At 46.3% G+C, this 21,952-nt stretch overlaps 1 protein-coding gene across 5 annotated transcripts in view; it reads right to left on the bottom strand.

Moving 5' to 3' along the window:
* Positions 1-21,952, bottom strand: part of LOC110492796 (SLX4 interacting protein) — a 136,662-nt gene that overhangs the window by 21,673 nt on the left and 93,037 nt on the right. For all 5 annotated transcript variants that reach the window (XM_036945973.1, XM_036945975.1, XM_036945971.1 and 2 more), the window contains one exon: positions 19,377-19,462. In XM_036945973.1, the coding sequence (XP_036801868.1) occupies positions 19,377-19,462 (86 nt within the window). The remainder of the gene's footprint in view (positions 1-19,376; positions 19,463-21,952) is intronic.

Raw genomic sequence — 21,952 nt, 5'->3', positions numbered from 1 at the left:
AGAAAGAACAAACAGCAAAAACATAGACATGATCAAATATAAATCTTGGAATCAACTATTAAAGATGACCAGAACCCACTGGATTCTCCAATTACATTGAATGAACTACAGGACAAAATACAAATCCCCCAACCCAAAAAGGCCTGTGGTGTTGATGGTATCCTCAATGAAATGATCAAATATACAGACAACAAATTCCAAATTGGCTACACTTAAACTCTTTAAAATCAACCTCAGCTCTGTTATATTTGTAACCAAGGATTGATCACCCCAATCCACAAAAGTGGAGACAAATGTGGGATGTGTCAACAGCAACCTTGGGGAAATCCTCTGCATTAACAGCAGAATTGAACATTTCCTCAGTGAAAACAATGTACTGAGTAAATGTCAAATGGTCTTTTTTTTACCAAAATGACCGTACGACAAACAAACAAAGCTTTGACTCAATTTGGCACATACATAAATACAACATTTATAAAATCCACACAAACATCAAGTGGGGTGAGACAGGGATGCAGCTTAACCCCTATCCTCTTCAACATTTATATTAACACAAATTGGGGATTTTTCAGTACGTGTTTTATGTATTTTAGAGTAGTAAGCAGAATTAATATAGGCTTGACCATTATGTCTGGGCCTAGGTCATTAAGAGAGGAAAGCCATTACATTAAGTCATTAGGCCCGTGAAGGTCATTAGACGTGCACTCCGAAGCTATTAAATCGACCCTGTAAAACACATTTAGACATCCACGCGCATTAGGAGTGCGCGCCTGTTTATTTTCGTATCGTAGCTATGGTTACGCCACCAATATAATCTATGCCCTAATGTCTGTGCCAATAAGAAAATGGAAACTATGCTAAAATGAGTGAAAGGCAAAAAAAAAAAAAAAAAAGAGGAGTTACTATGTGACGTAAGAATGAAAACTGTATAAAAGGAGTGTGCCGAGGCACGAGGAAGACAGTTGATCCCTATGGACCAGCTCGGCTTGTTACTTTGTAATAAAGTCTATTTGAACTCACAGGCTCCGGTATCTTACTGGCCTAATATTTCCACGACACAAATTGGAGAAAGACACGAGAACATTCTGCTGCACCCGGCCTCACTCTACTAGAACCTGAAATCAACTGTCTACTGTTTGCTGATGATCTGGTGCTTCTGTCCCCAACCAAGGAGGGCCTACAGCAGCACCTAGATATTCTGCACAGATTGTCAGACCTGGACCCTGACAGTAAATCTCAGTAAGACAAAAAATAATGGTGTTCCAAAATAGGTCCAGTTGCTAGGACCACGAATACAAATTATATCTAGACACCATTGCCCTAGATCTAGCACACAAAAAAACGATAAATACCTCGGCCTAAACATTAGAGCCACAGGTAACTTCCACAAAACTGTGAACGAGCTGAAAAACAAGGCAAGAAGGGCCTTCTGTGCCATCAAAAGGAACATCAAATTTGACATACCAATTAGGATCTGGAAAAATACTTGAATCACTTATAAACTCAGCAAACAAATAAACGTCCTCTCACTGTCAACTGAGTTTATTTTCAGAAAACTTAAAGTGTAAATATTTGTATGAATATAAGATTCAAGATACACTGAACAAGTTCCACAGACATGTGACTAAGAAAAATTGAATAATGGGGGGGTGGTCAAAATCAAAAGTAACAGTCAGTATTTTGTGTGGCCACCAGCTGCATTAAGTACTGCAGTGCATCTCCTCATCATGGACTGCACCAGATTTGCCAGTTCTTGCTGTGAGATGTTACTCGTCCACCAAGGCACCTGCAAGTTCCCGGACATTTCTGGGGGGAATGGCCCTAGCCCTCACCCTCCGATCCAACAGTCCCAGGCGTGCTCAATGGGATTGAGATCCGGGCTCTTCACTGGCCATGGCAGAACAGCGACATTCCTGTCTTGCAGAAAATCATGCACAGAACTAGCAGTCTGGCTGTTGGCATTGTCATGCTGGAGGGTCATGTCAGGATGAGCCTGCAGGAAGGGTACCTTCCCTGTAATGCATAGCGTTGAGATTGCCTGCAATGACAACAAGCTCAGTCCGATGATGCTGTGACACACCGCTCCAGACCATGACGGACCCTCCACCTCCAAATTGATCCCGCTCCAGAGTACAGGCCTCGGTGTAACGCTCATTCCTTCGACGATAAACCCAAATCCGACCATCACCCCTGGTGAGACAAAACCACGACTCGTCAGAGAAGAGCACTTTTTGCCAGTCCTGTCTGGTCCAGCGACGGTGGGTTTGTGCCCATAGGCAACGTTGTTGCCGGTGATGTCTGGTGAGGACATCAGGCCTACAAGCCAAAAGTCCTACAAGCCAAACTTGGGCTGCCACTGCGAGGACAATTAGCTGTCCGTCCTGTCTCCCTGTAGCGCTGTCTTAGGTGTCTCACAGTACGGACATTGCAATTTATATCCCTGACCACATCTGCAGTCCTCATGCCTCCTTGCAGCATGCCTAAGGTACGATCACGCAGATGAGCAGGGACCCTGGGCATCTTTCTTTTGGTGTTTTTCAGAGTCAGTAGAAAGGCCTCTTTAGTGTCCTAAGTTTTCATAACTGTGACCTTAATTGCCTACCGTCTGTAAGCTGTTAGTGTCTTAACGACCGTTCCACAGGTGCATGTTCATTAACTATTTATGGTTCATTGAACAAGCATGGGAAACAGTGTTTAAACCCTTTACAATGAAGATCTGTGAAGTTTTTTGGATTTTTATGTTTTATCTTTGAAAAACAGGGTCCTGAAAAAGGGATGTTTCTTTTTTTGCTGAGTTTAGAACCCATTGCCCTTTATGGTTGTGATGTCTGGAGTCCGCTCACCAACCAAGAATTCACAAAATTTGACAAACTCCAAATTGAGACTCTGCATGCAGATAGCCAGGGGAACACTCAGACATCATTTACAGATAGCCAGGGGAACACTCAGACATCATTTACAGATAGCCAGGGGTACACTCCAACACTCAGACATAATTTACAACTTATTCCTTGCCACTCATTCTGAAACAGCAGCTCTTTGTTAAGTGTTGCAGTCATTTCAGTAGCTGTAGTAGCTGACTTGTATAGTGTTGAGTGATCCGCATACATAGACACACTGGCTTTACCCAAAGCCAGTGGCATGTCGTTAGTAAAGATTGAAAAAAGTAAGGGGCCCAGACAGCTGCCCTGGGGAATTCCTGATTCTACCTGGAATATATTGGAGACGCCTCCATTAAAGAACACCCTCTGTGGTCTGTTAGACAGGTAACTATTCATCCACAATATAGCAGGAGGTGTAAAGCCATAGCACACACTTCGTCCACTATTATCCTCAGTCATTTTCCATCCAAGTTGTCAGATCCCGGTGGTTTGTCATTGTTGATAGACATCAGTAATTTGTTCATCTCTTCACTTTACGGAATTCAAAAATTACAATACTTGCCTTTCATAATTTGGTCAGATATACTTGGATGTGTAGTGTCAGCGTTTGCTAATCTTGCCAATAAAAAAAAATAAAATCATTAAAGTAGTTGGCAATATCAGTCGTGTTTTGTAATGAGCCATCTGATTCAATGAATGATGGAGCTGAGTTTGCCCCCCCCCCCTCAAAAAGTGTATCGTTTAGTATCGTTCTTAATGTCATTCATGTTTCTTAGTGTAGCTGCTTCTTTTTATTCAGTTTAGTCACATGATTTCTCAATTTGCAATACGTTTGCCAATCGGTTGTGCAGCCACACTTATTTGCTATTCCCTTTTGCCTCATCCCAACCATATCATTTTTCAATTCCTTATCAATCCACAAAAAAACGTTTTTATAGTCATTGTCTTAATAGTGCAGATATATATAAATATTATTTATTCATAAGCAATTTTATAAATGTGTCAAGTGCAACATTTGCAGCGACGAACGTCAGGAAGATCAGGCTCCAAGGGCGGAGAAACAGTTTGTATCCTCTCTGGGCCTCTCGTTGGGAGTGTAGGCTGTTTTGCGTCAGGCCGCTGTCTTCGGCTTCCACGGCTCGTGACATGCGACCATTGTTGATTGTCATGCACCTCTTCCTGTGCTCCTTCGACTCCACTATCAGATGGGGGGAGGAGAGGCAGGAGATGGCTCCCCTGGCGAACAAACTCCGGACAACAACAAGGTAAGTCGGACAACGATAAACGACAAGATGGAGATGCATCTACCACGTGAACGCCGTCCAGCCAACGTCGTAGAAAAGGTAAACATGCCACTCTGCGTTTCCCCCAGTTTCTTATGTAGCCTGCGTGATCAAGGAAGCCACCTGAAGCCTATAATCCTCAGCAAGAAAATAATTGTCGAATTAGACCTCTGAGTGATCCAGTTTGTCCCAAAAACAAAGCGTAGTAGATACAGCTCCTACAGCGCTGGAACCGTTCATTTAACTCTCCAGAATAATCTGAATAATCTGGGACTAACTTCGTTAGCTTGGTTGCTAACATTTAGCAGCTTAGCATCTCTGTCAAGCAGGCTTCAACTCATCTGGGACTAACTTCGTTAGCTTGATGGCTAACGTTTAGCAGCTTAGCATCTCTGTCAAGCAGGCTTCAACTCATCTGAGACTAACTTTGTTAGCTTGATGGCTAATGTTTAGCAGCTTTGCATCTCTGTCAAGCAGGCTTCAACTCATCTGGGACTAACTTCGTTAAATTGATGGCTAGCAGCTTAGCATCTCTGTCAAGCAGGCTTCAACTCATCTGGGACTAACTTCATTAGCTTGATGGTTAATGTTTAGCAGCTTAGCGGCTCTTTCAAGCAGACTTTAACCTTAAGCAGGATTTCGTGTCTTGGAATCCATGCAAAACCAAGTTAGATATTTATGTTTAACAAAGATTGGTTGTCTTAGTTAAAATAACTAACCAAGTGTTTCCAGTATACAGTGTTCAGCTATTGAAAATGTACTGATAATGTACTGTAACGCGTTTGTGTATTCATACGCTGACTTCACAAAATGAATTTCCATGTCAATGGACAATACACTAAACTAGACAGTTTATTAGGTACACCACCCCATTCACGAATATGGATCGCTCCTACAAACAGTGAGTCACGTGGCCATGGCTTGCTATATAAAGGCATTCAGTTACTCTTCGTTTGACCGTTAGACAAAACAAGTGACCTACGCGACTTTGAGTGCGTTATGATCGTCGACGCTGGTTCCAGTATATCAGAAACGGCCTCCTGGGCTTTTCATGCACGGCAGCGTCTAGGGATTACCAAGAACGGTGCAACAAACAAAAACACATCCAGTCAGCGGCAGTCCTGTGGGGGAAAACAGCTCGTTGATGGAGAGGTCGAAACAAGAATCTTGTAAGCTAACAGGCGGAACACAAACAGACAAATAACAACACATTACAACAGTGGTGTGCAGAACGGCATCTCTCAGCGCAGAACTCGTCGGTCTTTATCACGGATGGACTATTGCAGCAGACGACCACACCCGGGTTCCACTCCTATCAGCTAAAAACAAGAAGCAGCAGCTCCAGTGGGCAACGCCATCACCAAACACTGGACAATGAGGAGTGGAAAAAACACAGTGCCTGGTCTGACGAATCCTGGTTCCTTTTGCGTCATGCTGAGTCAGGATTTATGGCGTAAACAGCATGAGCCCCCATCCTACCTGGTGTCAACGGTACAGCCTGGTGGCTGTGGTGTAATGGTGTGGGGAATGTTTTCCTTGCACCGATAGGTCCCTTGATACCATTAGTACACCATTTAAAAAAAACGCCACAACTTGTAGAGTCCAAACCCCCGAAGAATTTAGTGTATATCGTATAGTTTAATAAATCCTCTACGGGATCGGTGTCCCCCCACCGGGACGGTTGAGCTAACGCGCGCTAATGTGATTAGCATGACGTTGTCAGTAACAAAGAAAAAAGAGATTAATAAATCCTCTACGGGATCGGTGTCCCCCCACCGGGACGGTTGAGCTAACGCGCGCTAATGTGATTAGCATGACGTTGTCAGTAACAAAGAAAAAAGAGATTAATAAATCCTCTACGGGATCGGTGTCCCTCCACCGGGACGGTTGAAGCTAACGCGCGCTAATGTGATTAGCATGACGTTGTCAGTAACAAAGAAAAAAGAGATTAATAAATCCTCTACGGGATCGGTGTCCCTCCACCGGGACGGTTGAAGCTAACGCGCGCTAATGTGATTAGCATGACGTTGTCAGTAACAAAAAAAAAAGAGATGTAGTAAAGAAGGAGGACCAAATCCATGCAGCCATTGTCCAGTCTCTGCTGTTGCTATGACATCCACACAACAACAATAGAACCAGGAGGTGTGACCGCACAAAATGATAAAATAATAATAATAATAATAATAATAATTAATAATAATAATAATCCACCAAGATAATAATAATAATTGAGATGGAAAAGAAGATGTCCATTATCTCTGGACTGTAAAGTAAAGTGGTGTGGTGTGCAGAACGGCATCTCTCAGCGCAGAACTCGCGTCTGACAGGGCCACTACGCTATTAGAGTGCAGCCAGTAGTCCAGAGAGCCAGCTATATAGAGAACATTAACCTTTCGCTTTATCACACATTTGGATTCAGACCAGCTCTTCGAGCTGAAGTGTTTTACAGAAGTTAATCTATTTTCCTCTCTGCAGTTTTTCTACTGGTGTCCCCCAGGGCTCGGTACTAGTTCATCTATTTTTCTCTCTCCAGTTTTTCTACTGGTGTCCAGGGTTTGGTTCTAGGTTATTTATTTTTTCTATGAGTCATTTTTTTAATTTAACCTTTATTTAAGTCAGTTAAGAACAAATTCTTATTTTCAATGACGGCCTAGGAACAGTGGGTTCAGGGGCAGAACGACAGATTTGTACCTTGTCAGCTCGGGGGTTTGAACTTGCAACCTTCCGATTACTAGTCCAACGCTCTAACCACTAGGCTACCCTGCCACCCCATTGAAGCCCAGAGCACATTCTATGTATGAATGTTAACAGCCATCTGCTATACAAGTCTTTACTATCTCTACCACACGGAACTGCAATCAACCATCAAGTAATTAATCCGTCATTTATCTGATCTTGTCACCTTTGTGAGACGGTGTTGTTTGGTTTGGCTTTTCCTTGGTGTCATGGTATTTTCCTCTACGATGATAGACACCACCACCACCAGAAATCACATTATGTTTTACCTCACCATTTTGTTTTTTGATACGCTTCTGATCATCATAAAAAGTATTAAAATCTCAATAAAAAAATAAATGATTCTTTCCATTGGAACACCTTTAGAGTTGGTTTATGTGATGTTGTACTAATATTCAGCACCAACAAGAGGCGACGCAAAGACAACAACTCTGTTGACCAGTGTCAGCGTAGCGTAGGATATCGCCTACCGCCCTGTGGGATGCTACTGAGACTAAGGCTGCGTACTAAATGCCACTCTTTTCTCTTTAAAGTGCCTTGTGGGCCCGGGTCAGAAGAACTGCACAACATAGTGAGCCATAGGGAACCATTTGGGATGCATTTCTACATTCTCCACAACCTCCTCCACTGTCTCCACTCACCCACAACCTCCTCCACTGTCTCCACAACCTCCTCCACTGTCTCCACACGCCTCAGACTCCAACACACCTCTGGATCCACTAAGAAACAGACAGGGCCTGTTTGTTTGTTTTACCTCACCACATCTTCCAAGTTACAACGATAACAAACATGCATAGACCAATACCTGTACAGGTATATAGAGACAGATAGCTCCTCCTCCTTCCCTCAATATCATTTATCCCCAGGCCAAACAACTCATTTCTAAAGATCAAGATCCTAAATCTCCTGGTGTTATGTTTCTGTAGGTTTCTTCCCTCCCACATACTTTACTGTAGCTAGGTCACAAGGAGTAACTCACTGTATACCAACCAACACAGTTTAGGCTTGGCAGGCAGGCAGGTAGGGACTATGAAACTGGTTGGGTGGGGGTTGGCAGGCAGGCAGGCAGGTAGGTAGGTAGGGACTATGAAACACTTTGTTTGGGGGTTGGCAGGCAGGTAGGGGCTATGAAACAGTTTGGGAATGGGTTTGGGTGGGGATTGAAGGCGGGTAGGGACTATGAAACAGTTTGGTTGGGGGTTGAAGGCATGGAGGGAAGGTAGGGACTGTGAAACAGTTTGGGAGGGGGTTCGAGTGGGGGTTGGCAGGCAGGTAGGGACTATGAAACAGTTTGGGTAGGGTGTTGGCAGGCAGGTGGGAACTACAACATTTTGGGAGGGGGTTGGTAGGCAGGCAGGTAGGGACCACGAAACAGTTTGCAGGTACCTTTCCACATACTTTACTGGTAGAACCTTCTAGATTTCTACCTGCTGGTAAACCTTATTTACACCAGCGTGTCACATGTACACCTAGAGGCTAAACAACTCTAGATCACCTTTACTCCACACAAAGAGAAGCATTACAAAGCTCTCTCTCACCCTCCATTTGGCAAATCTGACCATAACTCTATCCTTCTGATTCCTGTTTACAAAAACTCAAAACAGGAAGTACCAGCGACCCGCTCAATACAGAAGTGTCCGATGAAGAGGATGCTAAGCTACAGAAGTGTCCAACGAAGAGGATGCTAAGCTACAGAAGTGTCCAACGAAGAGGATGCTAAGCTACAGAAGTGTCCGATGAAGAGGATGCTAAGCTACAGAAGTGTCCGACGAACAGGATGCTAAGCTACAGAAGTGTCCGACGAAGAGGATGCTAAGCTACAGAAGTGTCCGACGAAGAGGATGCTAAGCTATAGAAGTGTCCGACGAAGAAGATGCTAAGCTACAGAAGTGTCCGACGAACAGGATGCTAAGCTACAGAAGTGTCCGACGAACAGGATGCTAAGCTACAGAAGTGTCCGACGAACAGGATGCTAAGCTACAGAAGTGTCCGACGAAGAGGATGCTAAGCTACAGAAGTGTCCGACGAACAGGATGCTAAGCTACAGAAGTGTCCGACGAAGAGGATGCTAAGCTACAGAAGTGTCCGACGAACAGGATGCTAAGCTACAGAAGTGTCCGACGAAGAGGATGCTAAGCTACAGAAGTGTCCGACGAACAGGATGCTAAGCTACAGAAGTGTCCGACGAAGAGGATGCTAAGCTACAGAAGTGTTGGGTGGGGGTTGGCAGGCAGGCAGGCAGGTAGGTAGGTAGGGACTATGAAACACTTTGTTTGGGGGTTGGCAGGCAGGTAGGGGCTATGAAACAGTTTGGGAATGGGTTTGGGTGGGGATTGAAGGCGGGTAGGGACTATGAAACAGTTTGGTTGGGGGTTGAAGGCATGGAGGGAAGGTAGGGACTGTGAAACAGTTTGGGAGGGGGTTCGAGTGGGGGTTGGCAGGCAGGTAGGGACTATGAAACAGTTTGGGTAGGGTGTTGGCAGGCAGGTGGGAACTACAACATTTTGGGAGGGGGTTGGTAGGCAGGCAGGTAGGGACCACGAAACAGTTTGCAGGTACCTTTCCACATACTTTACTGGTAGAACCTTCTAGATTTCTACCTGCTGGTAAACCTTATTTACACCAGCGTGTCACATGTACACCTAGAGGCTAAACAACTCTAGATCACCTTTACTCCACACAAAGAGAAGCATTACAAAGCTCTCTCTCACCCTCCATTTGGCAAATCTGACCATAACTCTATCCTTCTGATTCCTGTTTACAAAAACTCAAAACAGGAAGTACCAGCGACCCGCTCAATACAGAAGTGTCCGATGAAGAGGATGCTAAGCTACAGAAGTGTCCAACGAAGAGGATGCTAAGCTACAGAAGTGTCCAACGAAGAGGATGCTAAGCTACAGAAGTGTCCGATGAAGAGGATGCTAAGCTACAGAAGTGTCCGACGAACAGGATGCTAAGCTACAGAAGTGTCCGACGAAGAGGATGCTAAGCTACAGAAGTGTCCGACGAAGAGGATGCTAAGCTATAGAAGTGTCCGACGAAGAAGATGCTAAGCTACAGAAGTGTCCGACGAACAGGATGCTAAGCTACAGAAGTGTCCGACGAACAGGATGCTAAGCTACAGAAGTGTCCGACGAACAGGATGCTAAGCTACAGAAGTGTCCGACGAAGAGGATGCTAAGCTACAGAAGTGTCCGACGAACAGGATGCTAAGCTACAGAAGTGTCCGACGAAGAGGATGCTAAGCTACAGAAGTGTCCGACGAACAGGATGCTAAGCTACAGAAGTGTCCGACGAAGAGGATGCTAAGCTACAGAAGTGTCCGACGAACAGGATGCTAAGCTACAGAAGTGTCCGACGAAGAGGATGCTAAGCTACAGAAGTGTCCAACGAAAAGGATGCTAAGCTACAGAAGTGTCCGACGAAGAGGATGCTAAGCTACAGAAGTGTCCGACGAAGAGGATGCTAAGCTACAGAAGTGTCCGACGAAGAGGATGCTAAGCTACAGAAGTGTCCGACGAAAAGGATGCTAAGCTACAGAAGTGTCCGACGAAGAGGATGCTAAGCTACAGAAGTGTCCGACGAAGAGGATGCTAAGCTACGGAAGTGTCCGACGAAGAGGATGCTAAGCTACGGGACTGTTTGTTAGCACAGACTGGAACATGTTTCTGGATTCATCCGATGGCATTGAGGAGTTTGCCACATCAGTCATCGATTGCAAGCAGCGGGACACTAATCCAAGCTGCTACGCCCGCCGACAAAACCATCAAACAGGCAAAGCATCAATACAGGACCATGATCGAATCGTACTACACCAGCACTGACGCTCGTCGGATGTGGCAGGGCTTGCAAACTATCAAGGATTAAAAAAGGGAAACTCAGCCGCAAGCTGTCCATGTGATTAAGACCTTTAAACAAGTTAACATTCACAAGGCCGCAGGACCAGGCAGATTACCAGGACGTGTACTCAGAACATGCGCTGACTAGCAGGCAAGGGTCTTCACTGACATTTTCAACCTCTCCCCGACCCAGTCTAATACCTACATGTTTCAAGCAGATCACCATAGTCCATGTTCCAAAGAACGCCAAGGTAACCTGTCTAAATGACTACCGCCCCGTAGCACTCACATCTGTAGCCATGAAGTGCTTTGAAAGGCTGGTCATGTCTCACATCAACATCATTATACCAGAAACCCTAGACCCACTCCAATTTGCATACCACCTCAACAGATCCACAGATGATGCAATCTCTATTGCACTCCACACTGCCTTTTCTCACCTGGACAAAAGGAACACCTACGTGAGAATGCTGTTCATTGACTACAGCTCAGCGTTCAACACCATAGTGCCCTCCAAGCTCATCACTAAGCTAAGGACCCTGGGTCTGAGCCCCTCCCTCTGCAACTGGATCCTGGACTTCCTGACGAGCCGCCCCCAGGTGGTGAGGGTAGGCAACAACACCAGCCATCAGTGGTCAGGTCTATGTGTATACCTTAATGTCTTATGATGGTGACAAAACCAATTATCCCATGAAGTTGGTTCATTCAATCACATAGCTTTTGCATCAATTTGTGTGTTACCCCATTCCATCTACACACAGAGCCCGAGTCCAGTCCACTCTCCACTCCATAGTGGAACTGACTGAACCCTACTGACCAGAACCCATGCGGGACTGACCGGAACCCATGCGGGACTGACCGGAACCCTGGAGGGACTGACCGGAACCCTGGAGGGACTGACCGGAACCCTGGAGGGACTGACCGGAACTCTGGCGTAACCTTGGCGGAACTGACCGGAACTCTGGAGGGACTGACCGGAACTCTGGCGTAACCTTGGCGGAACTGACCGGAACCCTAGCGGAACTGACTGGAACCTCTTTTTCAGACCAACTCAGCATATGACTCATGTATTATATCACACACACACAGTGGTCAGTGAGAGAGACTTTTGTTTCCACAGAGAAATCAGATCACATGTCAAATACAAACAAAGACCTCAGGCTGAATTCCCCTTAAAAAGATCTGGGAACCATGCTGACTGAGACACACTGTGTTCTGAAAGGCCTCTCACAAGAGATGACGACATCTGACCTGTGGAATATGCCAGAGAATCCCTCATCATTCTAGCGCAGCAACGACGTGACTTCAGTCATTTCGAGTTCAAAACCATTTTCTCAAAAATGTACATGTATAAAACTCTCTCCATTATTCAGAGAACGGGAAAGAGAACACTCCTACGTACACAAACAGAGGAAACGATGTAAACAAGTCTTTGTTTTGTTGTGAAGAAGTGGATTTATGTACACTCGTCTTGAACGTGTACCCTGTCTAATCTGTCATAAGGCCCCTTTGTTAAAATATATTTCCTTCAGAAGCGTTGTACTGCACATGACTAAATAGGGCTCCCAAGTGGCGCAGTGGTTTAAGGCACTGGATCTCAGTGAAAGAGGCGTCACTACAGTCCCTGGTTCGAATCCAGGCTGTATCACATCCGGACGCGATTGGGAGTTCGATAGGGTGGCTCACAATAGGCCCAGAGTCGTCCAGATTTGGCCGGGGTAGGCTGCCATTGTAAATAAAAAATAAACATGATTAATTTGCTCCCTTGTTAGCAGTTAGCGACAGTTGATAGTCATTTCTTGGCAGTTAACGACAAGTTTCACATTTCTTCGTTAGCAGTAAGCTAGTGAAACGTTGTCACTGTAACACTAACGAGCCAGAAACGGTTTCATTCTGTTAATGCTCTGTTCCTCACGTTGTGTGGGAGCTCCGTGTTGCGTCATTTGGGTTGTGTGGTAGGAACACGTGTGCCTTTGAGCAACGCTATACGTTGGCCTCCATCGCCGGTTCCATTCACGTAACAATTCATGATTAATGTTATTTACCGTGTGCTCATTTTGAGTGTTCATGGAAGTGATCATGTCTGTTTTGGGCAGAATATTTGTAATGTAGTAATTGTGAGGAAGCCCGTTACATTTGTATAAGCCATCAGACCACCTTGTTTCCCAGAGTCAGAATCCTTGAGGTGCCTTTTGGCAAACTCCAAGCTGGGCCTTTTACTGAGGGAATGGCTTCCGTCTGGTCACTCTACCATAAAAGGTCTGATTGGTGGAGTGCTGCAGAGATGGTTGTCCTTCTGGAAGGTTCTCCCATCTCCACAGAGGAACTCTGGAGCGCTGTCAGAGTGACCATCGGGTTCTTGGTCACCTCCCTGACCAAGGCCCTTCTTCCCCGATTGCTCAGTTTGGCCGGGGGGGCCAGCTCTAGGAAGAGTCTTGGTGGTTCCAAACTTCTTCCATTTCAGAATGATGGAGGCCACTGTGTTCTTGGGGACCTTTAATGCTGCAGAAATGTTTTGGTACCCTTCCCCAGATCTTTGCCTCGGCACAATCCTGTTTTGGAGCTCTACGGATAATTACTTCGACCTCATGGCTTGGTTTTTGCTCTGACATGCTGTCAACTGTGTGACCTTATATAGACAGGTGTGTTCCTTTCCAAATCATGTCCAATAAATTGAATTTACCACAAGTGGACTCCAATCAAGTTGTAGAAACATCTCAAAGATTATCAACGGAAACAGGATGCACCTGAGCTCAATTCCGAGTGTCATTGCAAAGGGTCTGAATACTTAAGGTATCAGTTTTCATTACGGGGTATTGTGATGTCATTACGGGGTATTGTGATGTCATTATGGGGTATTGTGATGTCATTACGGGGTATTGTGATGTCATTATGGGGTATTGTGATGTCATTACTTAAGGTATCGTTTTTTATTTTGAATACATCTACAAACATTTCTAAAAACCTGTTTTTGATATATCATTATGGGGTGTAGTTTGATGAGGATTTAAAACATTTTTTAAAAAAAATCCATTTTAGAATAAGGCTGTAAAGTAACAAAATGTGGAAAAAGTGAAGGGGTCTGAATACTTTCCAAATGAACCCTATGTGCTCACTGCCCACAAAATGAGGTGGAAACTGAGCTGCACTTCCTAACCTCCTGTCAAATGTACGACCGTGTTAGAGACACATATTTTTCCTCCGATTACACAGATCCACAAAGAATTTGAAAACAAATCCAATCTTGATAAATAAATACCACAGTGTGCCATCACAGCAGCAATATTTGTGACCTGTTGCCACATGAAAATGGAAAACAGTGAAGAACAAACATTGTAAATACAACCCATATTTATGTTTGTTTATTTTACTTTCATACTTCAACTACTTTAAATGTCCCTTTGAAACATTTACGAAAGTATGTTTAATGTTAAATTGTTTATTTCACTTTTGCTTATTATCTATTTCACTTACTTTGGCAATGTAGATATATTTTTTCCCATGCTAATAAAGCCTGTTAAACAGAATTTAATTGGAATTGAGAGAGCTCCACCACAAGAGTCCCCCTCCACTCCTCTCCAGTCGGCCTGTCTGAACCAGATCCTGAGGAGGGGAACGAGAGAAGTGCATCCTCTCCCTCTCTATCCCCCTCGCTCACACTCCATCCCTCTCTCTCTCGCTCCATCTCTCTGTCTCCCTCCCCCTCTCGGTCTCCCTCCCCCTCCCTCCTCCCTCTCTCGCTCTATCCCCCTCGCTCACGCTCCATCTCTCTCTCCCTCCCCCTCTCTGTCTCCCTCTCCCTCTCTTTCAGCTGGAAAAGGTTGGGGCCTTAAACAATCTGAACTCTTCACTGACGTCAACTGAAAATATTACAAGAGTGTTGCTTTTGCTTTCAGTCAACGCCAGAGTAGTGGGAGAGACTGGGAGACTCACAGAGTAGGGGGAGAGACTAGGAGACTCATAGAGCAGTGGGAGAGACTGGAAGAATCACAGAGCAGGGGGAGAGACTCACAGAGCAGTGGGAGAGACTGGGAGACTCACAGAGTAGGGGGAAAGACTGGGAGACTCACAGAGCAGTGGGAGAGACTGGGAGTCTCACAGAGCAGGGGGAGAGACTGGAAGACTCAACAAGCAGTGGGAGAGACTGGGAGACTCACAGAGCAGTGGGAGAGACTGGGAGACTCACAGAGCAGTGGGAGAGACTGGGAAACTCAGAGTAAAAAGAAACAATAGCAAAAGCTGTGATAGAATAACAGAGAGGGAGAGACACCCCGATCATGGGGTAGACAGATGGAACACAGAGTCCAAATGGCACTTTATTCCATTTATAGTGCACTGTATCACCATAGGGAACCGGTATAAAGTAGTGCGCTATGTAGGGAATAGAGTGCCATTTGGGAGGTAGACATAGAGACATCCTCCATGGTCCTCTGATGTCTGCGCCAAGGTGAGAATGAGGCTCCTCGTTGATTTCCCACAGTCCTCTCTGGGGAGGGCAGAGCGGGTTCAAATGAGAACTAGTTTCTGGAAGACTCTACGTCTGTCATGACTGGACACAGAATAACTAAAGAGAAAGGTCATATGACGTGGGCGAGAGTGTGTGTGTCACACAGCGTGGGCTCTGAACGGTGGGGCTATGGTCGACTACGGCTGTTCCTACACTGACTACAGCTGCTGTTCCTACGCTGACTACAGCTGTTCCTACACTGACTACAGATGTTCCTACACTGACTACAGCTGCTGTTCCTACACTGACTACAGCTGTTCCTACACTGACTACAGCTGCTGTTCCTACACTGACTACAGCTGCTGTTCCTACACTGACAACAGCTGCTGTTCCTAAACTGACTACAGCTGCTGTTCCTACACTGACTACAGCTGTTCCTACACTGACTACAGCTGCTGTTCCTACACTGACTACAGCTGTTCCTACACTGACTACAGCTGTTCCTACACCGACTACAGCTGTTGTTCCTACACCGACTACGGCTGTTCCCACACCGACTACAGCTGCTGTTCCTACGCCGACTACAGCTGCTGTTCCTACACCGACTACAGCTGCTGTTCCTACACCGACTACAGCTGCTGTTCCTACACCGACTACAGCTGCTGTTCCTACGCCGACTACAGCTGTTCCTAAGCCGACTACAGCTGTTCCTACACCGACTACAGCTGCTGTTCCTACACTGACTACAGCTGTTCCCACACTGACTACAGCTGCTGTTCCTACGCCGACTACAGCTGCTGTTCCTACGCCGACTACAGCTGTTCCTAAGCCGACTACAGCTGTTCCTACACCGACTACAGCTGTTGTTCCTACACCGACTACAGCTGCTGTTCCTACGCCGACTACATCTGCCGTTCCTACGCCGACTACATCTGCCGTTCCTACGCCGACTACATCTGCCGTTCCTACGCCGACTACATCTGCCGTTCCTACGCCGACTACATCTGCCGTTCCTACGCCGACTACAGCTGCCGTTCCTACGCCGACTACATCTGCCGTTCCTACGCCGACTACATCTGCCGTTCCTACGCCGACTACATCTGCCGTTCCTACGCCGACTACATCTGCCGTTCCTACGCAGACTACATCTGCCGTTCCTACGCCGACTACATCTGCCGTTCCTACGCCGACTACATCTGCCGTTCCTACGCCGACTACAGCAGCCGTTCCTACACCGACTACAGCTGTTCCTACATCGACTACAGCAGCTGTTCCTACACCGACTACAGCAGCTGTTCCTACACTGACTACAGCAGCTGTTCCTACACTGACTACAGCAGCTGTTCCTACACTGACTACAGCAGCTGTTCCTACACTGACTACAGCAGCTGTTCCTACACTGACTACAGCAGCTGTTCCTAAACCGACTACAGCAGCTATTCCTACACTGACTACAGCAGCTGTTCCTACACTGACTACAGCAGCTGTTCCTACACTGACTACAGCAGCTGTTCCTACACTGACTACAGCAGCTGTTCCTACACTGACTACAGCAGCTGTTCCTACACTGACTACAGCAGCTGTTCCTACACTGACTACAGCAGCTGTTCCTAAACCGACTACAGCAGCTATTCCTACACTGACTACAGCAGCTGTTCCTACACTGACTACAGCAGCTGTTCCTACACTGACTACAGCAGCTGTTCCTACACTGACTACAGCAGCTGTTCCTACACTGACTACAGCAGCTGTTCCTAAAATGACTACAGCAGCTGTTCCTACACTGACTACAGCAGCTGTTCCTACACCGACTACAGCAGCTGTTCCCACACCGACTACAGCTGTTCCTACACTGACTACAGCAGCTGTTCCTACACCGACTACAGCAGCTGTTCCTACACCGACTACAGCTGTTCCTACACTGACTACAGCTGTTCCTACACTGACTACAGCTTTCCCCCAAACTTCTGAATGTGAATCAAATCAATGAAGGCACATGACTTCTGACTAGGAAACAACCATGGGAATCTCCCTCAGACCAGACAACAGTGTTGAGTTTGTGTTGGTGTGAGAGAAAATATACGTGTTGAAAGGAATGGTGGTCTCTCACATTACCAACTATAGTCAGATAAATATTCAGAGCCTAGCCTAGGCCTACACGTCCCTAGAAGGCACTACACGTTCTTAGAAGGCACTACACGTTCCTAGAAGGCACTACACGTTCTTAGAAGGTACTACACGTTCTTAGAAGGTACTACACGTTCTTAGAAGGCACTACACATTCTTAGAAGGTAATACACGTTCTTAGAAGGCACTACACGTTCTTAGAAGGTACTACACGTTCTTAGAAGGCACTACACATTCTTAGAAGGCACTACACGTTCTTAGAAGGCACTACAGGTTCTTAGAAGGCACTACACATTCGTAGAAGGCACTACACATTCTTAGAAGGCACTACACGTTCTTAGAAGGCACTACACGTTCTTAGAAGGCACTACACGTTCTTAGAAGGCACTACACATTCTTAGAAGGCACTACACGTTCTTAGAAGGCACTACACGTTCTTAGAAGGCACTACACGTTCTTAGAAGGCACTACACGTTCTTAGAAGGCACTACACATTCTTAGAAGGCACAACACATTCTTAGAAGGCACTACACATTCTTAGAAGGCACTACACATTCTTAGAAGGCACTACACATTCTTAGAAGGCACTACACATTCTTAGAAGGCACTACACATTCTTAGAAGGCACTACACATTCTTAGAAGGTACTAAACGTTACTTAGAAGGTACTGGCTATTATTCACCCTGCACTGACTGTACTAGCCTACACATCACACTGCACTGACTGTACTAGCCTACACATCACACTGCACTGACTGTACTAGCCTACACATCACACTGCACTGACTGTACTAGCCTACACATCACACTGCACTGACTGTACTAGCCTACACATCACCCTGAACTGAATCTACTAGCATACACATCACCCTACACATCACCCTGCACTGACTGTACATCACCCTGCACTGACTGTACTAGCCTACACATCACCCTACACATCACCCTGCACTGACTGTACTAGCCTACACATCACCCTGCACTGACTGTACTAGCCTATATATCCCCCTGCACTGACTGTACTAGCCTACACATCACCCTGCACTGACTGTACTAGCCTACACATCACCCTGCACTGACTGTACTAGCCTACACATCACCCTGCACTGACTGTACATCACCCATCACTGACTGTACTAGCCTACACATCACCCGGCACTGACTGTACTAGCCTACACATCACCTTGAACTGAATGTACTAGCATACACATCACCCTACACATCACCCTGCACTGACTGTACATCACCCTGCACTGACTGTACTAGCCTACACATCACCCTGCACTGACTGTACATCACCCTGCACTGACTGTACTAGCCTACACATCTGCAATCTTCCTCTGAGATGCTTTATAAATACGGCCTGAAACAGAATGCTCCCAGGGTTTAATGTAGCCAAGCTCTTTTCAGCCCGGTCTCAGTCTCAGTGAATATCCTAGTCTGGTCCCAGGTCTGTTCGTGCTGTCTTGCCAACCCCTCTGGTCATTGGGTTCAATAAGACTAGTCTGGTCCCAGGTCTGTTCGTGCTGTCTTGCCAACCCCTATGGTCATTGTGACAAGATCACACAAACAGATGTCGGTCTGTCCCTGGACCCCAGATCCAGTGATGTGTGACCCCTGTAAACTCTGGAACCCTTCACCCCACAACTCCTTGAACCCACAACCTCAGACACTCTGTCCCAATCTTGTCCCCATCCCTGTGAGTAGGGGTCGGGGGCCTGGAAATAACCCTGGCAGGTCCAGGGGCCACACTACTTAAACAAAGCCAGCATATACAGACCGCATCCAAAATGGCACCCTATTCCCTATAAAGTGCCCTACTTTGACCAGGGTCCATAGGGAAGAGGGTGCCATTTTGGACACATCCAGTGGGACCCGGGCGCACAATTTGGCAGAGCATCCAGGGGCTAATCTAAGTAAACAACTTCCAGCACATACAGTGGGAAGTGGGAGCAGTATTTGGCACCGAAGCCCTATAATAACAGACAGACAGCCCCGTGCTGGTGATGTTGCCAAGCGACTGGAAGGAAGAGGAAGTAGTGGAGTATAAACAGCCACTCACCACGGTTACGGCCGGGGTCGGGTTAGCTGAGGCATCCTCCAGTCGGCTCACACACACCACATAACGCTCAGGAAACACACGCAGCTCTGGGGAGAAAACACACACATACATTATACACACACACACACCACATAACGCTCAGGAAACACACGCAGTTCTGGGGAGAAAACACACACACAATATATACACAAACACACACATTATGATAGTGAATATAATAAAATGGAAGTCTTGGCCAGATATCCAGCTGAATCAGAGTGAGGTCAGCAAGGCCAGATATCCAGTTGAATCAGAGTGAGGTTAGCAAGGCCAGATATCCAGTTGAATCAGAGTGAGGTTAGCAAGGCCAGATATCCAGCTGAATCAGTGAGGTTAGCAAGGCCAGATATCCAGCTGAATCAGAGTGAGGTTAGCAAGGCCAGATATTCAACTGAATCAAGGTGAGGTTAGCAAGGCCAGATATCCAGCTGAATCAAGGTGAGGTTAGCAAGGCCAGATATCCAGCTGAATCAAGGTGAGGTTAGCAAGGCCAGATATCCAGCTGAATCAAGGTGAGGTTAGCAAGGCCAGATATCCAGCTGAATCAAGGAGAGGTTAGCAAGGCCAGATATCCAACTGAATCAAGGAGAGGTTAGCAAGGCCAGATATCCAGCTGAATCAGTGTGAGGTTAGCAAGGCCAGATATCCAGCTGAATCAGAGTGAGGTTAGCAAGGCCAGATATTCAACTGAATCAAGGAGAGGTTAGCAAGGCCAGATATCCAGCTGAATCAGAGTGAGGTTAGCAAGGCCAGATATCCAGCTGAATCAAGGAGAGGTTAGCAAGGCCAGATATCCAGCTGAATCAGAGTGAGGTTAGCAAGGCCAGATATCCAACTGAATCAAGGAGAGGTTAGCAAGGCCAGATATCCAGCTGAATCAGTGTGAGGTTAGCAAGGCCAGATATCCAACTGAATCAAGGTGAGGTTAGCAAGGCCAGATATCCAGCTGAATCAAGGTGAGGTTAGCAAGGCCAGATATCCAGCTGAATCAAGGTGAGGTTAGCAAGGCCAGATATCCAGCTGAATCAAGGTGAGGTTAGCAAGGCCAGATATCCAGCTGAATCAAGGTGAGGTTAGCAAGGCCAGATATCCAGCTGAATCAGAGTGAGGTTAGCAAGGCCAGATATCCAGCTGAATCAAGGTGAGGTTAGCAAGGCCAGATATCCAGCTGAATCAAGGTGAGGTTAGCAAGGCCAGATATCCAGCAGAATCAGAGTGAGGTTAGCAAGGCCAGATATCCAGCTGAATCAGAGTGAGGTTAGCAAGGCCAGATAATGAGCTGAATCAGAGTGAGGTTAGCAAGGCCAGATATCCAGCTGAATCAAGGTGAGGTTAGCAAGGCCAGATATCCAGCTGAATCAGAGTGAGGTTAGCAAGGCCAGATATCCAGCTGAATCAGAGTGAGGTTAGCAAGGCCAGATATCCAGCTGAATCAGAGTGAGGTTAGCAAGGCCAGATATCCAACTGAATCAGAGTGAGGTTAGCAAGGCCAGATATCCAGCTGAATCAGAGTGAGGTTAGCAAGGCCAGATATCCAGCTGAACCAGAGTGAGGTTAGCAAGGCCAGATATCCAGCTGAATCAGAGTGAGGTTAGCAAGGCCAGATAATCAGCTGAATCAGAGTGAGGTTAGCAAGGCCAGATAATCAGCTGAATCAAGGTGAGGTTAGCAAGGCCAGATATCCAACTGAACCAGAGTGAGGTTAGCAAGGCCAGATAATTAGCTGAATCAGAGTGAGGTTAGCAAGGCCAGATATCCAGCTGAATCAGAGTGAGGTTAGCAAGGCCAGATAATCAGCTGAATCAAGGTGAGGTTAGCAAGGCCAGATATCCAACTGAACCAGAGTGAGGTTAGCAAGGCCAGATAATCAGCTGAATCAGAGTGAGGTTGGCAAGGCCAGATATCCAGCTGAATCAAGGTGAGGTTAGCAAGGCCAGATATCCAACTGAATCAGAGTGACGTTAGCAAGGCCAGATATCCAACTGAATCAGAGTGAGGTTAGCAAGGCCAGATATCCAACTGAATCAGAGTGAGGTTAGCAAGGCCAGATATCCAGCTGAATCAGAGTGAGGTTAGCAAGGCCAGATATCCAGCTGAATCAGTGAGGTTAGCAAGGCCAGATATCCAGCTGAATCAAGGTGAGGTTAGCAAGGCCAGATATCCAGCTGAATCAAGGTGAGGTTAGCAAGGCCAGATATCCAGCTGAATCAAGGTGAGGTTAGCAAGGCCAGATATCCAGCTGAATCAAGGTGAGGTTAGCAAGGCCAGATATCCAGCTGAATCAGAGTGAGGTTAGCAAGGCCAGATATCCAGCTGAATCAAGGTGAGGTTAGCAAGGCCAGATATCCAGCTGAATCAAGGAGAGGTTAGCAAGGCCAGATATCCAGCTGAATCAGAGTTAGGTTAGCAAGGCCAGATATCCAACTGAATCAAGGAGAGGTTAGCAAGGCCAGATATCCAGCTGAATCAAGGTGAGGTTAGCAAGGCCAGATATCCAGCTGAATCAAGGAGAGGTTAGCAAGGCCAGATATCCAGCT

This window comes from Oncorhynchus mykiss, chromosome 16 (genome assembly GCF_013265735.2).
Source record: "Oncorhynchus mykiss isolate Arlee chromosome 16, USDA_OmykA_1.1, whole genome shotgun sequence".
NCBI lineage: Eukaryota > Metazoa > Chordata > Actinopteri > Salmoniformes > Salmonidae > Oncorhynchus > Oncorhynchus mykiss.
The sequence above is the reverse complement of the archived record's forward strand: the minus strand, read 5'-3'. Positions and strand labels throughout refer to the sequence as shown.